The following is a 17,337-nucleotide window of genomic DNA, read 5'->3' on the forward strand; positions in this document are numbered from 1 at the left end:
CAAAGACAAAATCAACTATGCAAAGGTCGTTGCATTGAAAAAATCCAGATTATTTTTTCACGTGTCAACATTTGGCCCCAAAAAACTGATATTCACCAGTTACACTGTGTCAGTCTACAGCTACTTACTGGAAAGCCACACAGCAACTCATACAGCGCCCAGAAAAAGATCCAACCTGACAGACTTTCCTCCTTGCCTCCTACATGGATTTTGGCAATGCAGAAATTCCAGTTCAGGTCTGCACCTCTTCTTGTGCATAATGCATCACAGTGTCACACTTATTTGCATATTTAGAGCCGTTTCCATGTGACTTACTAATTTTTTCCATGTCTTACTAATTTTTTTTCCAGATCTGAGGATGTTTGTGTTGTTGTACATTACAAGTTTTGCCATCTACACAAGTGAACAACCTCTTCAAAGCCAGACCAAAGGAGAAAATTATTACACCAGATATATCTGCAGCATCCCAGGTTTGCCAGGCCCTGCTGGCCCCCCTGGGGCCAGCGGATCCCCAGGGCCACATGGACGCATTGGTCTTCCAGGAAGAGATGGGAGAGATGGCAGGAAGGGAGAAAAAGGTGAAAAAGGGAGTGCAGGTATTGAATATTTGTGTAAACTAACACAGTAGTGCAAGAAAGCAAGACCTGTCATCACTGTCATACATATATCTATATCTATCTATCTATCTATCTATCTATCTATCTATCTATCTATCTATCTTTATATATGATGATTGTGTGTATGTGCCTGTGTGGGTTTAAGTGTGATGCATATAAATATAGTGAGAGTATGCACATATATATCAGTGTAAAGAAATGTAAATACGCAACCTTTCTTCACACAGATGCTAAGAAAAAAATTGGAAAGAATGAAGCATGCATGGTCTCAAATAAATAGTCCCACCTGTGCCATTAGCCAGGCATAGAAGATTAGCAGATGCTTAGGTATGCACTCAAAATGCTCTATTTTTAGGAAATATTTAATGCACAAGTATCACTACGCAGGTAGTCATGCTGCTGTCCCTGCCATCAGTAGTGCCTGGTAGTTCAGGCAGTAATAAGTTGATTACATATAACATTCTTTAATGTGTAATCAAGACACATGAAGATAAGTAGGAATTACTGGCATTCTTTTTGCAAACTTACTAGACAATTTCGAAAGAATTTCTAGAGTATTTTGAAATTCTGACCATGTTTTTCTTGTTTGTTCAGGCGCACACAGTAGCCCACACAATCATTTACTGAGGTGACATGTGCAACAATTAACTAACTTAAACTGTTTTTGAAGGTTTAAGAGGAAAGACTGGGCCATTAGGACCAGCGGGAGAGAAAGGAGACCAAGGTGAGTCTGGTAAGAAAGGACCTGGAGGATTGACTGGTGCCAAAGGTGAAGTAGGTCCAGCTGGACCACCTGGACCTAAGGGAGATAAAGGAGACCGAGGAGAACCAGGAGCACCAGGGGTCTGCAAGTGTGGAAAGATAGTGCTGAAATCTGCCTTTTCTGTCGGCATCACCACGAGCTACCCAGAGGAAAGACTTCCAATTGTATTCAATAAAGTCCTCTTCAACGAGGGGGAGCATTACAACCCATCCACAGGAAAGTTCATTTGTGCCATCCCGGGGATTTATTATTTTTCCTATGATATCACCTTAGCAAACAAGCATCTTGCCATTGGGCTGGTTCACAATGGCAAGTACCGGATCAAGACCTTCGATGCGAACACCGGCAACCACGACGTCGCCTCTGGATCCACAGTGATCTACCTGCAGCCAGAAGATGAAGTATGGCTTGAAATCTTCTACGCTGACCAAAATGGGCTCTTTTCTGATCCAACGTGGGCAGACAGTTTGTTTTCTGGATTTCTTCTATATGTTGATACAGATTACCTTGATGCTCTATCAGATGAAGATGAGCTCTGAAGCAGATGGCAAATGGCATTCAAACTGGAGGCCCCAGCACAGGATTTTATTCATCTGTGTGGGGAAAACAAAGTTGAAATGAAAAAAAAAAAAATCTGGGAGTTCATTCTTGTTTTGATTGGAACCAAATCTGAGCTCGTAAGGATGTTTCTAGAATCCACGATGGATTTTTTTAACAAACAGCAGGGATATCAAAATGAACTGTAATTAACATAAGACTGCATCACTCCAGGACTAACTCTTCCCTAAAATTACATTTATAATACTATTTAAACAAATTTAAGATGCTGTACATTGGATTTTATATAAAATGTATTAATTTGCGATTTAGAATGGCTATTTTGTATATTACATTAAAGTAAAATTGAACAATTCACTGCAATATCATCTTTGGTCATTTTAAGAAAAGCAATACATTAAAAACAGATGGAAGAGCAATAAAATAGGAAGGACTGTTTCAGGATGCCACTGCACAGGTCACAAGAAGAGTCCCACCTGATATTTACACCAACAAATAGCATTCATAACTAACCAACCTCACAGTAAGTACATGAAGATTTGTACTAGCTGAGGACTACTCAATAGCAGCCATAAAAGCCTAGAACAAAGCTATCAAACATATAAAGAAATTAAAAGCTGGAAGATCTGGAAACTTGGAGATAGTCGGTATCCAGTGTATTTTCAGTGTGATTCCAAGTGTCTTTGCTATTCTTTAAATGCTATCTATTATCTTTATGAGAAATGTGGAAAAAAAGTATAAACTTTTTCTGAAGATAATTGTGGGTGGCCAAAAATGACAGGACAGTAATCACTAATCAGAGTAAATTATATGAAACTGAGTCACACCATTAAAGCAGGAGTTATATTTCAATATGGCCAAATACAATGAAATAAATGTAGGTCACACACAAGACAAAAACTGCATTGAGCAAATCAATGAACTTGGAAAAGGTACATGGCACCTCATGGTGTATCAGCTAAATAGGAGTACTAAAAGTAGGCTGTTGTTACCACCCTTTGGATGGACAATAAATGGAATTAAAAGCAGAGATGAATAGTGGTTACCTAGGAAGCAACTAATTCTGTCAGCACTTCAAAAACTTACTTGAAAGTTGCAAAAAATGTTTATACTTCTATTCATGGTGCTTACACAAGACATGTAACAAGGTCAATTTACTTTTCTTGTCAATGAGGTTAAGAGGTGATTTAATTACCACCCACACCCATCTGGAGACAAAATATCTGGTAGTACCTGGAACTTCCTTGCATCAGATAGGAGCACAGCAAGGTCCGTTGGTGAGAAACCATATCAATCCACACTGGAAGTGAGGAATCCATTCTACCAGTGGCAGCGACAATCATTGTAAAAATATCTAGGAACATCACGTGTTCTCCAGCATCCAACACCGGTCAAGACTGACAATCTTTCACTGGGTCCTCTTACTTCCCAAGAATTTTCAATCTTTTATTCATCCCAGATTTACAGAGACCTGCTACTTCTAACAGTTATTCAAATCATGCTAAATGTTAGTGGTCTGTGTTGCACAGCTCTTGAGCTCACTCTAGTCATGACCAAGGCAGATGGAAATTTCTAGGTTGTTTCTGTGTATTTGATGGATTAAGGAAATTACAACAGATTAAGAAAGTTACAAGCAGACACAATGACACAAAAGGTGCTGCTGAGGCTGCAGAACCAGCAGAACAGTTATGCATGGAACATCAGTCTGTGCACTCTGTGCCCTTCCTCCACATCAGCATTCATGGCTCCGAGTGCAGGACTGCTGCTTCATGCAGGGAACAGGTGCAAAGCCCTGACCACAAATCAAACTGGCAATGCTTGTACAACCATTATTTTATTTGACAGTTAGAGATGTCTGATAGAAGACAATAGTAGATTATTTTTCTAACTAGACACCTAATTTATTAGTGTCACACAAGGGCTGCTTTGTGTGAAAAATATGGAAAAGAACACTTGGAGATTCAGTTTATCATCCTGCTGTACAATCATTTATACATCTGCAAATTAAGGACAATATGAGTGCAAAATGCAGTCCAATCATAATTTACAATTATGATTGATGGTGATGCCTCACAGCTATCAGTGCCTATCTGAGGCACAAAGACCATCAGCATTGCCCAGTGCTGCCTGCACTGAATTCCACAGGACAGAACAAGGATCATATCCAGCCCATGACTTCCAAGAAGCATAATTCAATAGATGCAGGACTGGACCCAGAATATATATCACGCAGCAAAAGCAACTAAAATAAGTTTTTAATTAGATTATCTTATAAATATGGAAATAGGTTTATGACATTTGAATCAGTATAAAGTTTATGTTAGGAGTAACATATTAGTTTTACTAGAATTAGAAAATCTGATAAACACTGCCTTAAGGAAAGAGCATGATTAATTTTCTCCAGACTCCACAGGAATGTATTGTAGTTATAACACATCTGGAAATTTTCAGACAAAACTAATTTTTCTCAATTAAACAGAGAAAATATACAGCTTTATAGTGAAAGATTGCTGGTTGCAATCCTAACTATAAGCAAAGTGCTCCCATGTAAAAATCTGTAAAAACGAATCCAATATAAAAGAGGTATTTCAACCACACCCATGGTGAAAATGACACCATGGGAATAAGTAAACCAAGAGTTACTGCTTTCCTTTTCTTAGCAATTTTGGATTTATGTTTGTACAATTATAGAAAAGTAACATTAATTTCCCAAAGTTTTCCCATTTGGATTCTACACTTTTTTGAACAGTTTAATATTTTCGCATGAAGAGTTAAAAATAAGTAATTCTGTTGGATTATTTTGATAGGTTTTGGCAAGAAAAATACCTCTGCTACACATATGGACGACATATGTATACAAGTACCATGTGTCCCTGTCCTCATTAAGGGTCTCAAGACATTATCCTAAAGTAAATCATTGCTATTGCTAGTGTATTATTTGAAAATATATCAATTTTGATGACATGATATTGCATTTGGGGTATTTATCAGTCTAAATTTGAATTTATATGGAAAATATCCTGGGCTGATGTCTTCCCACAATTCACACCAGTACACAGGGAGGTCTGGTTGGTTTCAAAACATTGTAGGAGTAAAAGAGCAAAATTTCTTCATGATCAAATTTGAAATTATTCAATGATTGCTACATAATATATTGGTCATTCTACACATGCCATAATGACATATAAAAAAATTAGTCATGCAGATCAAATTAGTCATCTAGCCTCTGCCTACAGTCCACAGAGAGAAATAAGTGTCACCAGAAGAAACTGCCAGGAGGAAGCATGCCTTTACTGCAGTGCCAGCTCTTCAGGGCTTCCTGATCAAGGCTGCAAGAACTTATACAAACCTCAAACCATCAGGAAACCACCAAACAATATTAAGAACATCAGTATTCCTGAGATTCTTAGGTAAAAATATATATATATATATATATATATATATATATATATATATATATATATATATATTTACTTGGCATACGTGTATGTAAAGATAAATAAGTAAAAATAAAGTTATTTGAAACAAAACAGCTCTCCACAGTTTTCTACTCTTTCAGACTTTTTTTATACTTGGTGGAGTGACATTAAGGAGGAAGTTAGTCACATATTCTACTGCTGAATATTTTCAACCTAGATAATTAATTAAACATTTCTCTACATTTTCAATTTTTTATGAGGATGTCACATAGAATAAATACTTCCATTTTTTTGACTACTGGTATTCATGTTCATATGGTTAGGCTGTTAAACAAATTCTTCATGAGCAATAGGTTCTCAATGTTTTGCAATGCTGAGACAATATAGAGGAAACAATTACTAAACATTATCTACATTCTTCAAATCTTTTTAAATCCACCTAACACCATTTAGGTACTATTAGGATAAGCAAAAATATACAAAACTGGAAGCAATTTATTTCTTTTCCTACCAAGTACGTTACATCAGTTGTTGCAGTTCATTTAATACTCTATTTACCTTCCACAGCTCACCCACTAGGGTCTGTTCATATTCACACACCAAGATATTTACTGAATAAATTAGTTTTCAGTGATTGGTTTATCTATTGATTTATTTACCCATTGGCATGTAATTCATTTTCAGAATAATTATACTAATGCTGTACTAAGCCCTTTGGTCAGCAGGAACTTCAGTTGTATGTGGAAATGGGGCTTGCTTTGGATATGTCATTCAGTAGCTGATGAGTCCCACCCAAGAAATAATACATGAAAGTAAACAGGAAAAAACAGAGTTGAGAAAGCAATATATCACTATCTTTACCAATGAGTGATGCTTTCAAGAATCAAATTAGTCCTTTCAGCATAAACTATCTAGACTTCAGCTCAGAGAGCATTTAGAGGTCATATACATTTTTCTGTAACTCCTTAGGTCAACACTCCCAACTGAGATTATATCAGCATTTCTGAATTTCAGAGGCATAATTCTTCCTCACATCCACAGCAAGAAATTTCAAAATACTGTCACAAAATCCTTGGTCTGATACCTGGTTTTGTCCTAGCTGCATACATCAGATCAATTCATGGAAGTTACCTAAGGGAGAAGAAAACTTAATTAGACATATTATACACTATCTTTTAATAGCAAATATTCACAAAGAGAAAGGTGTCTTAAATTATTTGGCTCATATTCCTCAATTTTGAGTATAATTTTGGCATCTACCTGCTGGAAGAGGTGTAAGGAGATTTTTCCTCCACACAGATTGCTCCTGCAGCAGCAAGTATTAGTGTAAAATTTATCTTACCTGACTTTAGTTTCTACAAGTTCAAAGAACACTGTATGGGTAAATTATTTGTTGGCTCTCCTGTTACCAGTGGAAAGAAATAGGTGGGGTAAATCTCTGTTTGGGTGACCCTGTATTAGAGACTTATATTAAGAAAGAAGGAATCAGGCTGTACCTGCATCTAAGTTACTACCTTAGAGTAGCCTTTAACTTTGAGATGGCAACGATATAATAACAAGATGTCTGCTCTTCAAGAACAATCTGCTAAGTGGAAAAAGTGGCATATTATAATTTGGCAATTTGTATGTCTGAAAATTAGAAAGAAGATGTGGATTGCTGAGAAGTACCCTGATAATGATGGAAGTGTCCTCTTGGCAGATCTTCCATAAAGTATTGCTCAGGTTCCTCCTGGGACAACTTCAACTGAAGTAACCTGGCTGGTCTCCAGAGAATTTTGCAATATATTAAGATGGGCTAGCCATCCTCTCATGCCTTCAAATTCAAGATACATAATAAGTATATAAAAAATATTGACATTTTTAAGGATACTTAAGTGAGTGATTCTACTTACACCAAAGTAAAAAATAACAAATTTGTTTCTTTTCAGCTTTAAAGAACCTGTCCTAAATCCTGAATCAAATAAAAAAATATAAGGTAGAATTTGTAAAATCACTGCTGTGGTAGAATAACCTTGTTTATGGCATCTTAACAAAGGAACAAAAATACTGAATTCTTGAAAAATACAGATGAATCATGGTTCTCGGTGGGCTCTAAGTGATTTTTTTGCAAGAAGAAAGTGGGATTTTTTAGAAATTAGTGAATTGCATGGAGGAAATGTACCAGCAGTGATTTTTCTTTCACTACTTTCAGTGAAGTGTTATCTCTAGGCTCAGAAGACAGTGAAAAGGACTTAAAACTTTTGAGCTGAACAACAATCTCTTTCATCATCTGAAAACTTGCCTCCCAGTGATGTTGATTTCCCTTCCATGCACCACCTGCCTTCATGCACATTTTGTCAGACATTCTGATGTGTGAACACAGACTTCTAAACTGCATATGACAAATTACAAGAAATGGTTTTGGAGATTTCTGTCGTGTTGGAGTAAGGTGTGATCAGTTTAAAAATAATTAAGATGAGCAGAGTTTGTTCTTTCTTGTTTGTAACCTCCCTAAAACTGGGATCACTGTAGGGTTGCACACAACACCTAAATTCCTACTCTAAGAACACAGCAACATGTACTCTTATTCTGTAAATGCTCTATGTGGCTGGTAACATTTGCTGTTTCCCTTCTGTTGATTTTGCAAATTTTGACTTTGATTCTAGGCAGGAAATAAGAGGTGTATATGGCAAAGCAAACCTTATATTGTCCTCAAAGCCAGAGAAATAACTCCAGTGCTCATTATCCCCTGCTGAGTTTAACTCTTAACTCTCTCTTAACTCTGAACTGGGGGCCTGTGATGCCTCTGCCCACTCTGGGCCATCCTGCACCACGGGCACTCCAAGCTGCCATCTCCTCTGCCTGTTCTCAAAGCCAGCCTGGACCATCATTGACAGAACAGCAACTAATGGCCAAGTGTGCCAGTGTCACACCTAACAAATCAGAGCAGTCACACCACCTTGTGTGCAGCACTCAGTCTGCTGCCCAGGGTGATCAATGGCTTTAGGCTGGCCATTTTTCATAAAGCTGACCAAGATAAATGACTTGTTCTCCACCCCAGGAAACACATGTGGTTCAGATTGTGTGCGTCTCCTGTGAGCAGAGTCATTGTACTGACATGTGTTTTTAAGCAGCTTTCCATCCTGTTAAGCAAAGGAGTGACTACTCTTTTAGGGTCTCATAGTAATGTTCCTTACATAAATGCTCTTCATATTTGTCCATTATTTAAAGTGTTTGTACAACTGTTTCTGATACTGGAGTACATTGTTGGGACACAGACTTGTTAGCAAAACAAGATCTTGAACCTGAGTTCTTGCCAAAATTTTGTATGAAGTTTCACTCACTGAATCATTTCCCCAGTCCCACATGGAGTGATCCTTAGCAGATAAAAGAGATGTGTGCATGTTACCCTATGAAACCTGTCCCCCAATTACATATCTTTCACTTTCCTGAAAGCTTTTGTCGTATCAGATGTTTCTAGCTATGACAGTTCCTCTTTCTACAAGTAAAAATGCATACTCCTAATCTCTTTTAACTACTATGTTTACTTCTTCCCATAGTTTCCTTCTCAGTATAGTATTCAGAAAGGAGAAGCAATTTATCCATCTCTTTTAATGTGATTCCAAGTACTAATACTTTGCAGTAATTGACCTTCAGATGGTATAGGAACTGTTTATATAGAGACAATTATAAATGGGTCTAGTAACTCCATTTAGTATTCTTAATTTTGTTTACTCTGATCATACTAGAGAAATTAATACACATGTTAACATAAGAAATTGTTTTTAAATAATTCAGTGCAGCAGAAAATACTCCTTCCAGACTTGACAGGAAAGTTATAAATTCCTTTGTAGCGACAAAAATTAGGGATGGTATATAAGACAACCCACATCTCTACAAACCATCTCACAGTGCTGACATTTCTGCCATTCCTAGTATCAACATGAGCTGGTTGTAAGCATTTAACAAGTAGATAAACCATCTCTCCTCTGTTTCTCCAACAAGGGCTTCAAGAGTGTGATTCCCTTTAAGAAGGCTCTAAAACTATCATAGACTTCATATCCCTTTTTTTTTGTGCTACAGAAATATTAAAGTATATTGACAACTCTAGGAGGTTATGATTTGTCTTCTTACTCTGAGCATTTACTAACACATTTTTTAATCCTGGGGTGGCAAAAAGCCTGTTAGCCAATAACAGCTTCTGAGAGACATCTTTTTTAACTCTGCTATGTTTCCTGTAATTTTTCCCCCAAATGACAAGCTAAGAAGTTTGCTGAGGCTGATGCTGATTTGTAGAGGTCCCTTGTAAAGAATAATGCAGTCTTGTTCCCTTGATGCACCTCCAGTAGTTACTCCAAGTACTTTAATGCATTGGAACACAGAGAGCACCAGGAAAACAACTGGATACCAACCATCAGCTTCAAGGATTTATCCTTTTATGAAGTTTCCAGGGATTTTTTTCAGAGTAAAATTAAGGGTTTCTAAACTAACCTAAAAAAACATTTACTTGCTGGAATGTTGTCATATAGTCTGAATTAGAGGTTTAACACCTCTCTTTAGTCAACAGAGTGAACCAGGCTCCCCCATAAATGATTGGCATTTAGGAGTCATCACTCTGCTTTATACAAGTCCCAAGAAGGTCTGTGCTGCTCTTGCACTTACTTTAGAAGCAGCAGAAAGAAATTGAGTCAGATAATTTAACAAAGTTAGATACCTAAAGTTGAGATGAGTGACTATTTTATTGTATTTCAGCCTGAAATAACCATCCTTGACCCTGCAAAAATATACTGTGGATATCTGCTTTTTAAAATCACTGCAGTAACTGAAAAGGTCTGCTGGAGCTGCATCCTCTCCATATTTTATTTATGATTTCCCTTTTACCATAGATGAAATTGTTTACAAAAAGAAGTTTGCCAGAAGTGTTTTAGTGGTTTAAGCAAGAAATCTGACTCTTTCTCTTTAAAAGCACAGCTGGGGTGATGCTTTTAGGGGGAGTGGGGTGTTTGGCTCTTGTGTGTGATCCAAGAGCTGTTGTACAAGAAAACCCAGGTAGGAAGCAAACATCTTCCTTAAGCTCTGTTTCAGTGTCACTGCATTTAACGTACTTTCAGGAATAAGACAGATTTAAATAACACAAAATCCTCAAAATTATTTTCTAGGTACTTTTGATGCAATAATTTTTTTAAAGAGCAGTGTGAGAAACTTCTCTGTGTTTCTGTTGTTATTGAGTGCTTGGAAACCACCTCTGAGCTAGTGGAAAGCTTTATAGTTCTTGCATCCAGTTGTTTATTACATTTTAAAGTGTCTGTTATAGTACTTAACTTCAAGAAATGCTACCAAATTGTTAAAGAAAGCTGCCATAAAGCACTTCTTCAATGTTGTCAGTGTTCTACATTTACATGTGCCTTTAGGAAAGACTGTTTAAATTTGATACATAAAGCTTGATATGAAAAAGAGATTTATGTGCTAAGTGATAAAAAGGCTGCTGCTCCTTGCAGTGCTGTACTTTTTGTGCTGTGAAGAGGGGATTTAATGAGCCTTGCCAGCAGCAAGAAACGTGGCCATCTTTAGGTACATAACCCTTAGCCTGGTGAGAGATGCTGAGGGAAGTGGTGCTGAGGCAAATGCACAGCTGGTTTGGGAGGGAGTTCCTTTGTCTAGGAAAGCCACTTGCTCAGAGTGAGTTCAGCTCCCTGTGCTAGTTGAGAAATATCAAGAAATCTGATAATACTTGAGGCCAGTAGCTGCTGAAGCTAAGCCTCAGGCAGAAGAGAACTTCTCCTTTTTCATTTGGTACCTCCTAAAGGATAAGGAGGGATATGAAGATCACTCTGCATCTTCTAGGCTGGGCTGGAAGCGCTTTTTGAAACAAGGATGCATGAGCCTGTACACACCCAGGACAAGGCAGTGACAAGGAAACCACAGGTGGCCTGTGTCAGCCTCAGTTAAGCCCTCTTGCCAAAGAAGATTAGGCAGGTACACAAAAAGGCCCCACATTTTACTCCCACAAGTTGTTTCATGGGGATTTTAAAATCCAGAATAAGCAATGCTGTTGTGATGTACTTTACCTGTGAGCACAGTACATCAGCCCTTGGGTTTTGCACGGGTGCAGCCAGGCTGGCACAAGCTTTGTGCCAGGAAAAAGTTACAGCCATGGCTGGTTTTCCATCTGGGAAAGGTAAAGCAGGACAGGAACCTGGAGTAACAGCAGCAATGAATTGAGTTGTGTAGATTGTAAAGGTAAAACTTCCCCGAATGCTGGTCACCAAATATAGCCACTTTCTAGTGCAAACAAAACCGAAGTCATTTGGGGGGTAGAAATGATTTCAGCCCAAGGCTTAAAGCAGGAAGAAAGGGGATTGAACACGCCCCTATGATCTGAATATTGCAGCGGGCTTTATGAACCAAAGATGGGTTGTTTATATAAAAAAAAAACAAAAAACCAAACCAAACCAAAAGTGTTCATACAGCAGGTACTGGCTCACATTATTCCCCATTTTATGGAATTCACTATTATATGGAAATAGATGCATATATTTTTAATCATTCCTTTATGAAAAAAAAAAAGGTTTTTTACACATACTTAATGTTTATGTTTAATACTGTAATTTAAGTGTTTGGGGGAAAAATGTCAGGTGGAATGTCTCTCATGATCATTATGCACATACTGAAGCATATCTGTTACGAGGAATTCCTGTGTTGCTTGTGACAGCCAGGTATCAGCCACTGCCCAGGTGAACTGCAGCGAAGAATCCCTATGATAATCATGGAGGTTAGTGTCCAGTTCATGGAGACAAGCATGTTTTATGATCATTTTTCACTGAGAATAATAGGAATCTTTTATATATATAGCTGTGAGAAGTAAAATAAGCAAGCCAAGACTCTATTTTAAGTTCTTCTTACCTGGCAGTACCATTCGAGTTCTTTCAGATCTGCACAATTAATTTCTGTGCAAATACACTGCTACTCTAAGTACCACTGCTGGAAGTAGGCACCCTTAATGTGTTTTGAATTTGTGGTTGTTTTAAATTCTATTTCGTATTGATCCACACTCAGTAGATAGAATTATCTTCAAATTATTGGTTAAATGTATTTAGCCTTGAGTAGGTCACAAAATCACGAAGTTATTCTGTTTTCTCACCTTCCGAGGTAATCATGTTTAAACGGTAAAATGTCAGTGGGGGAAATGAATGCCCAAACCCCTATGGCATGAGGAGATTAACCGTAAAGATAAGGCAGATGTCTATAACTGTATATATATAAAAGATATTGGTGTGGAGCCAGTGCGGAGGGGGGTCCGTCCGTCCCTCCGTCCGTCTCTCTGTCCGTCTGTCCCGGCCGGGTCCCGCCGCGCGCTCCCGGCCCGCGCGCACGCGCAGCCCCGCGCAGGCGCGCTCGCTCTGCCCCGCTCCGGGCCGGGTCCCGCTCCGGGCCGGGCCGCGCTGCCGCCGCCATCGCCTTTCCCTCCCCGCTGCCGCCGCCGGAGGCTGCGGGTCCCGCCGGGCCGCGGGCGGAGCGCAGCGGCACCATGTCGGCAGCACGGCCCAGCGACGCCCCCGAGGCAGAGACAGTGCGCGGTGAGTGACTCCCAGCGGCGGGGCGCGGCTCCGCCGGGCTCTGGCTGCCGGCCCGTCGGTGTCGGTGTCGGTCCCGGCGCTGTTCCTCGGGCCGCGGCCCCGCTCCCAGGTTCCCCGCGGCCCCAGACGGCAGCGCTGCTGCGATGTGCTCCTCGCAGGCTTCCTGCTGGCATCCCAGGGGTGGGCGGGAGTCTGTGCTTGTCGCCACCGGGCCAGCTCCGGCTTCGAGCGGACAGGCAGCGCTGAACTCGAACGACGTGCTGCTGTCGCGTTTAAATATGGTTAGATTATGAAAAGTCCTTCGTTTTTCAGATATAATTATGTAGATGTGCGGTATTTATGTAATTGGGCTGGCAAGTTAGCCTTGTCTCCATCCCTGGGAAGGTGTTGGAGAGATCATTCCAGAGGTCATCACCAAACGTGTAGAAGAGAAGAAAGTCATCTGGAGTAGTCAGCATGGCTCTGCCATGGGGAAATCAGTCTGATAGCTGCCTATCATGGCATGGCAGGATGGATCCTTGAGGGGACAGCAATGGGTGTTGTCCACCTTGACTTCACAAGGGTTTTGCACTGTCTCCCATGATATCCGTGCAGGTAGGCTCAGGAAATGTGGGTTAGATGAGTGGGCAGTGAGGTGGGTCAGGAGCTGGCTGAATGGCAGAGCTCGAGGGTTGTGGTCAGCAGAGTAGGAGGCCTGGAATCCATGGCGTTCCCTAGGAATCAGCAGTGAGTCCAGTCCTACTCAATTTGTATTTCAGTGACCTGGACAATGGGATAGAATGTACCTCAGCAAGTTTCCTGGTGGTGCAAACTGGGGGAGTGGCTGCTGCACCTGAGGGCTGTGCTGCCATTCAGTGGGACCTTGACAGGCTGAGTTGGGCAGAGGGAAATTTAGTGAGGTTCAACAAGGGCAGGTGTAGGGTCCTGCACTTGGGGAGGAATGACCCCGAGTACCAGCCCAGGGCAGGGACTGAGCTACTAAAGAGTAGATCTGCTGAAAAGGACCTGGGAGTCTTGGTGGATGCCAAACTGTCCATGAGCCAACAGTGCCCTTGTTCCAGGAGGGCTAATGGTATCCTGGGGAGCATCAGGAATAGTGTGGCCAGCACGTCCAGGGGGGTGATCTTCTCCTGCTCAGTCCTAGAGGGGCCACTTCGGGAGTGCCATGTCCAGCTGTGGGCTCCTCAGGACTAAGAAAGACATGGAGCTACTGGAGAGGGTCCAGTGGAGGGTCATGAAGATGGTGAGGGGTCTGGCCTATTTCTCTTCAAAGTTTCACTTCAACGTGAGAATGAATTTTTTTACATGGAGGGTGGCAGAGCACTGGAGAATGTTGCCTAGGGATATCATGGAGTCTCCCACTCTGGAGATATTCAATACCCACCAGGACACATTCCTGTGTCAGCTGCTCTAGGTAACTACCTTGACATGGGGGTTGGGTTGGATGATCTCCATGGATTGGATCACCTCCAGAGGTGCCTTCCAACACTATTGGTACTGTAAACCTCATAATTTGTGCTTGAAGTGGTATGAAGATTTTTTGGCATGCTATTTTAATGTCCCACATTAAATACTTCTACAATGTAGGAGAGTGTAAGAGAGTGATGTGGTGGTGGGAAACTGCTAGAACTGGATGTCTAATCTTTCTGGTAAACCATGGGTTTATGGTTTACCTAAGCAGGATGCATAAAAGATCTAATTAAGAGCAGAATATTAAAAAATCAGTACAGTGAAAATCTAGTGAAGTATAAACATGCTTGGCTTTTCATCAGTGTCAGGTTTTACCAAAATAAAATGCATGTACTGTCCTAAAACACATTTTAGCAAAATATGGTACAGACAAATTTTTAAAGACATTTACAATTTAGGGATGTTTCCAGCTCTTCAGTGGCTGCATGCATTTCTTCTGTAAGTTTTTTGAGTCTCACTGTACCAGCTTGTGCTAGGAAGTGCTATGCTGTTGACAGATAGAGTCCAAACAATTTTAAGAGTTGATTGCATGGGAAAATTGAGGCACCCTCTAGTGATGGTTATTTTCTTTTACAGAAGCTTATTTTTCAAGAATAAACAGACTAGCTCAGCAGTACTCTTCAGAAGAAAACTAGTTGCTAGTTTCCATATGTGATAAATGTTTTGTTTTCCGAAGTATTTTGCTCTGTTACTTCTGCTTCCACAAGACCTGTAATTTTGCAAACTTCGTGTGATCAAGTGAAAAGTACAGTATGTGATATTTTGGATAGACTGTAGCATTGGTTTACTTAATTGCAGTATAATTTATCCATCTATTTGGTTGGGTTTTTTGAAGTTGCATCTTGTATTTTGAGAAAGACTACACCTTGAGCTGAAGCCTTCATGTATCTATTCAGAACTTAATTCAGTTCCCCTTACCTCTCCAGGATTCAGTTTCACACATTTATAAATAATATAAATTTTTATGTATATGTTGTGGTTTTGAATATGCTGACAACTGCTGTTAGCTACTGTATTGCCCAGTTATCAAGCAAGAGTAGATTTGAATTTCTCACTCCTTTGTTAGAGTGATGATCTGTGTATGAATTTCTGATTATCATTTTTTTGCCAAGTGATAGCTACTCATTAAAAAAAAAAAAATTCCCCCTGCACTTTTCCAGGGGCCATTGAAAATTTCTACACTGTCTGGTTTTGCTTTTATTTTGATGCCTGTGATAATACATCACCTCTATTCTGAGGCCTTCTTAGTTTGTCATAGTTGTCATCGTATTATGTTAAATCTGGAGTGTTAAAAGTATACACACCCCTACACTGCTTTTTTCAGGAAAAGGGAACTGTATTTTAAGACAAGTGGGAAGTAGATAATTTTTCTGGAATCATCAATTTGTCACACCCCTCAAATAGGTGGTTTATTTTCTTCTAGCATGGAATGATTATCGTTCTTGGCCCACTATGGCAAGCTTTTCTTGAAACATGTCCATCAGCTACTTCTTCACTTAATATTCAACATAATCTCTGTACTAGTCTTTCAAACATTGTCTCTACTGTTTTTAATGCAATCTGTTTGCAGAATTTCACTATTTTACTCTTATCCAATTACATGTGTGCTTAATGCCTTTATATCTTTCTTAAATGGAACGACATGGCTATATGTCAGTCCACTTGTCAGACTAGAAAATAAGAGTTTCAGAAGAAGAATTGCTTTAAATAAAAAGGCTGTGTCTGGTAGTTATTGCCTTGTGAAGCCAGCACAACTGCAGTGTTGCTGTAAGTTTTTCTTCATCATTTGGTTTGTGTCTTAACTATGCATTTATGCAGTTGTTATATCCATGAAAAATACAGCAGTTTTTCTAGGATCTGTGCTGGAAGTTACCATTCCCCATTTTCATTCAGGTAACTGATGCTTGGTCACAGCCTTAACATCTGTCTTGTGCCGGTTTCTGCATCCTTGGAGATACTTGCAGAGGTTTTGAGTCACTGTCAGTGCAGAGAGCTTTGAAGCCACACTGAGATCCAGTGGCTTCGGCCCCCTCTGAGTGCAGATGAAACCCAAGAAAAACACTACAGGACATTTTCAGGTTCTCAGGTTTGATTTCAGTTTGACTATCCAGCAAACTTGTTAGATCTGCCTGACGTAAAATACAGAGCCACTGTAGGAGCCAAAACATGGTGTGGATATTTTAAAGCCTTCTAACGGTGATCCTGCAAAGTAATGTGTTCATGGATATCAGTTTTACTTTCTTCACTTCAAAGATATATTTTGAAGTTGAGCACAACTTGGTTGGCTGTAGAGCCTGTTCCCATAAGCAGAGCAAAAGTGTTTGTCCAGAGAAATAAAGTAGCAAAACCTTTTTTTTTGATGTGGTCATTTTTTTCAAAAAGCTACCGTATCTCACAGTATTTGATGCAATTACCAAAGCCTTAAAATGGTTTTCATTATATATAGAAAAGATAATGACCCTGTTGTCTCCAGGAACAGATGAATTAATAAAGAATTCTGCATACAGAGCATAAGTTCTGATGCTCTGTGAGTGCTTAAAGTAGCAGCAGATTTTTTCTGCCCTAATTTTGCATTTTTACACTGTTCACCTAGCTTGTCTGGAAATGTTTACAGACAATTGTAAAGGATTTCAGATCATCTGATCTGTTGTTTTCTAGTTTTCATTTATCAGAATGGAATTGAATGACACATTTGCTGCAATGAAATAGAATATGGTTTTGCATGCTAACTGAACAGAATAAAACGGTAGAAAAAATTCACAAGAGGAAAATCTAAAGGTAACTCTACACCAACTTCTTCCTTGAAATATTTTTTTCTAAGTCTTGATACTTGGGTTTGATGGGGTTTTTTGGTTGATTGAATTTTTTTGAGGGTTAGGGCTTATCTGTTTGTTTGGTTTTGTTTTTCAACTTAAAAGCTTGCCCTAGTGAAGGTTCCATAACTGTTTAAGGCA

General features: G+C 39.5%; 2 protein-coding genes across 2 annotated transcripts in view; both read left to right on the forward strand.

Annotated features, from left to right (window-relative positions):
• Positions 1 to 358: 358 nt before the first annotated feature.
• C1QTNF7 (C1q and TNF related 7) lies at positions 359 to 2,115 on the forward strand (the record flags this gene model as incomplete). Its single annotated transcript, XM_084204787.1, has 2 exons — positions 359 to 596; positions 1,288 to 2,115. The coding sequence occupies 2 exons, from the start codon at positions 359 to 361 to the stop codon at positions 1,917 to 1,919; spliced, it is 870 nt and encodes a 289-aa protein (XP_084060913.1). The 3' UTR covers positions 1,920 to 2,115.
• Positions 2,116 to 12,788: 10,673 nt separating this feature from the next.
• CC2D2A (coiled-coil and C2 domain containing 2A) overlaps positions 12,789 to 17,337 on the forward strand; it is a 52,022-nt gene continuing 47,473 nt past the window's right edge. The window contains exon 1 of the mRNA XM_084203768.1: positions 12,789 to 12,913. Coding sequence (XP_084059894.1) covers positions 12,865 to 12,913 — 49 coding nt within the window. The 5' untranslated portion in view covers positions 12,789 to 12,864. The remainder of the gene's footprint in view (positions 12,914 to 17,337) is intronic.

Source organism: Fringilla coelebs, assembly GCF_963513975.1.
Source record: "Fringilla coelebs genome assembly, chromosome: 4".
Lineage (NCBI taxonomy): Eukaryota > Metazoa > Chordata > Aves > Passeriformes > Fringillidae > Fringilla > Fringilla coelebs.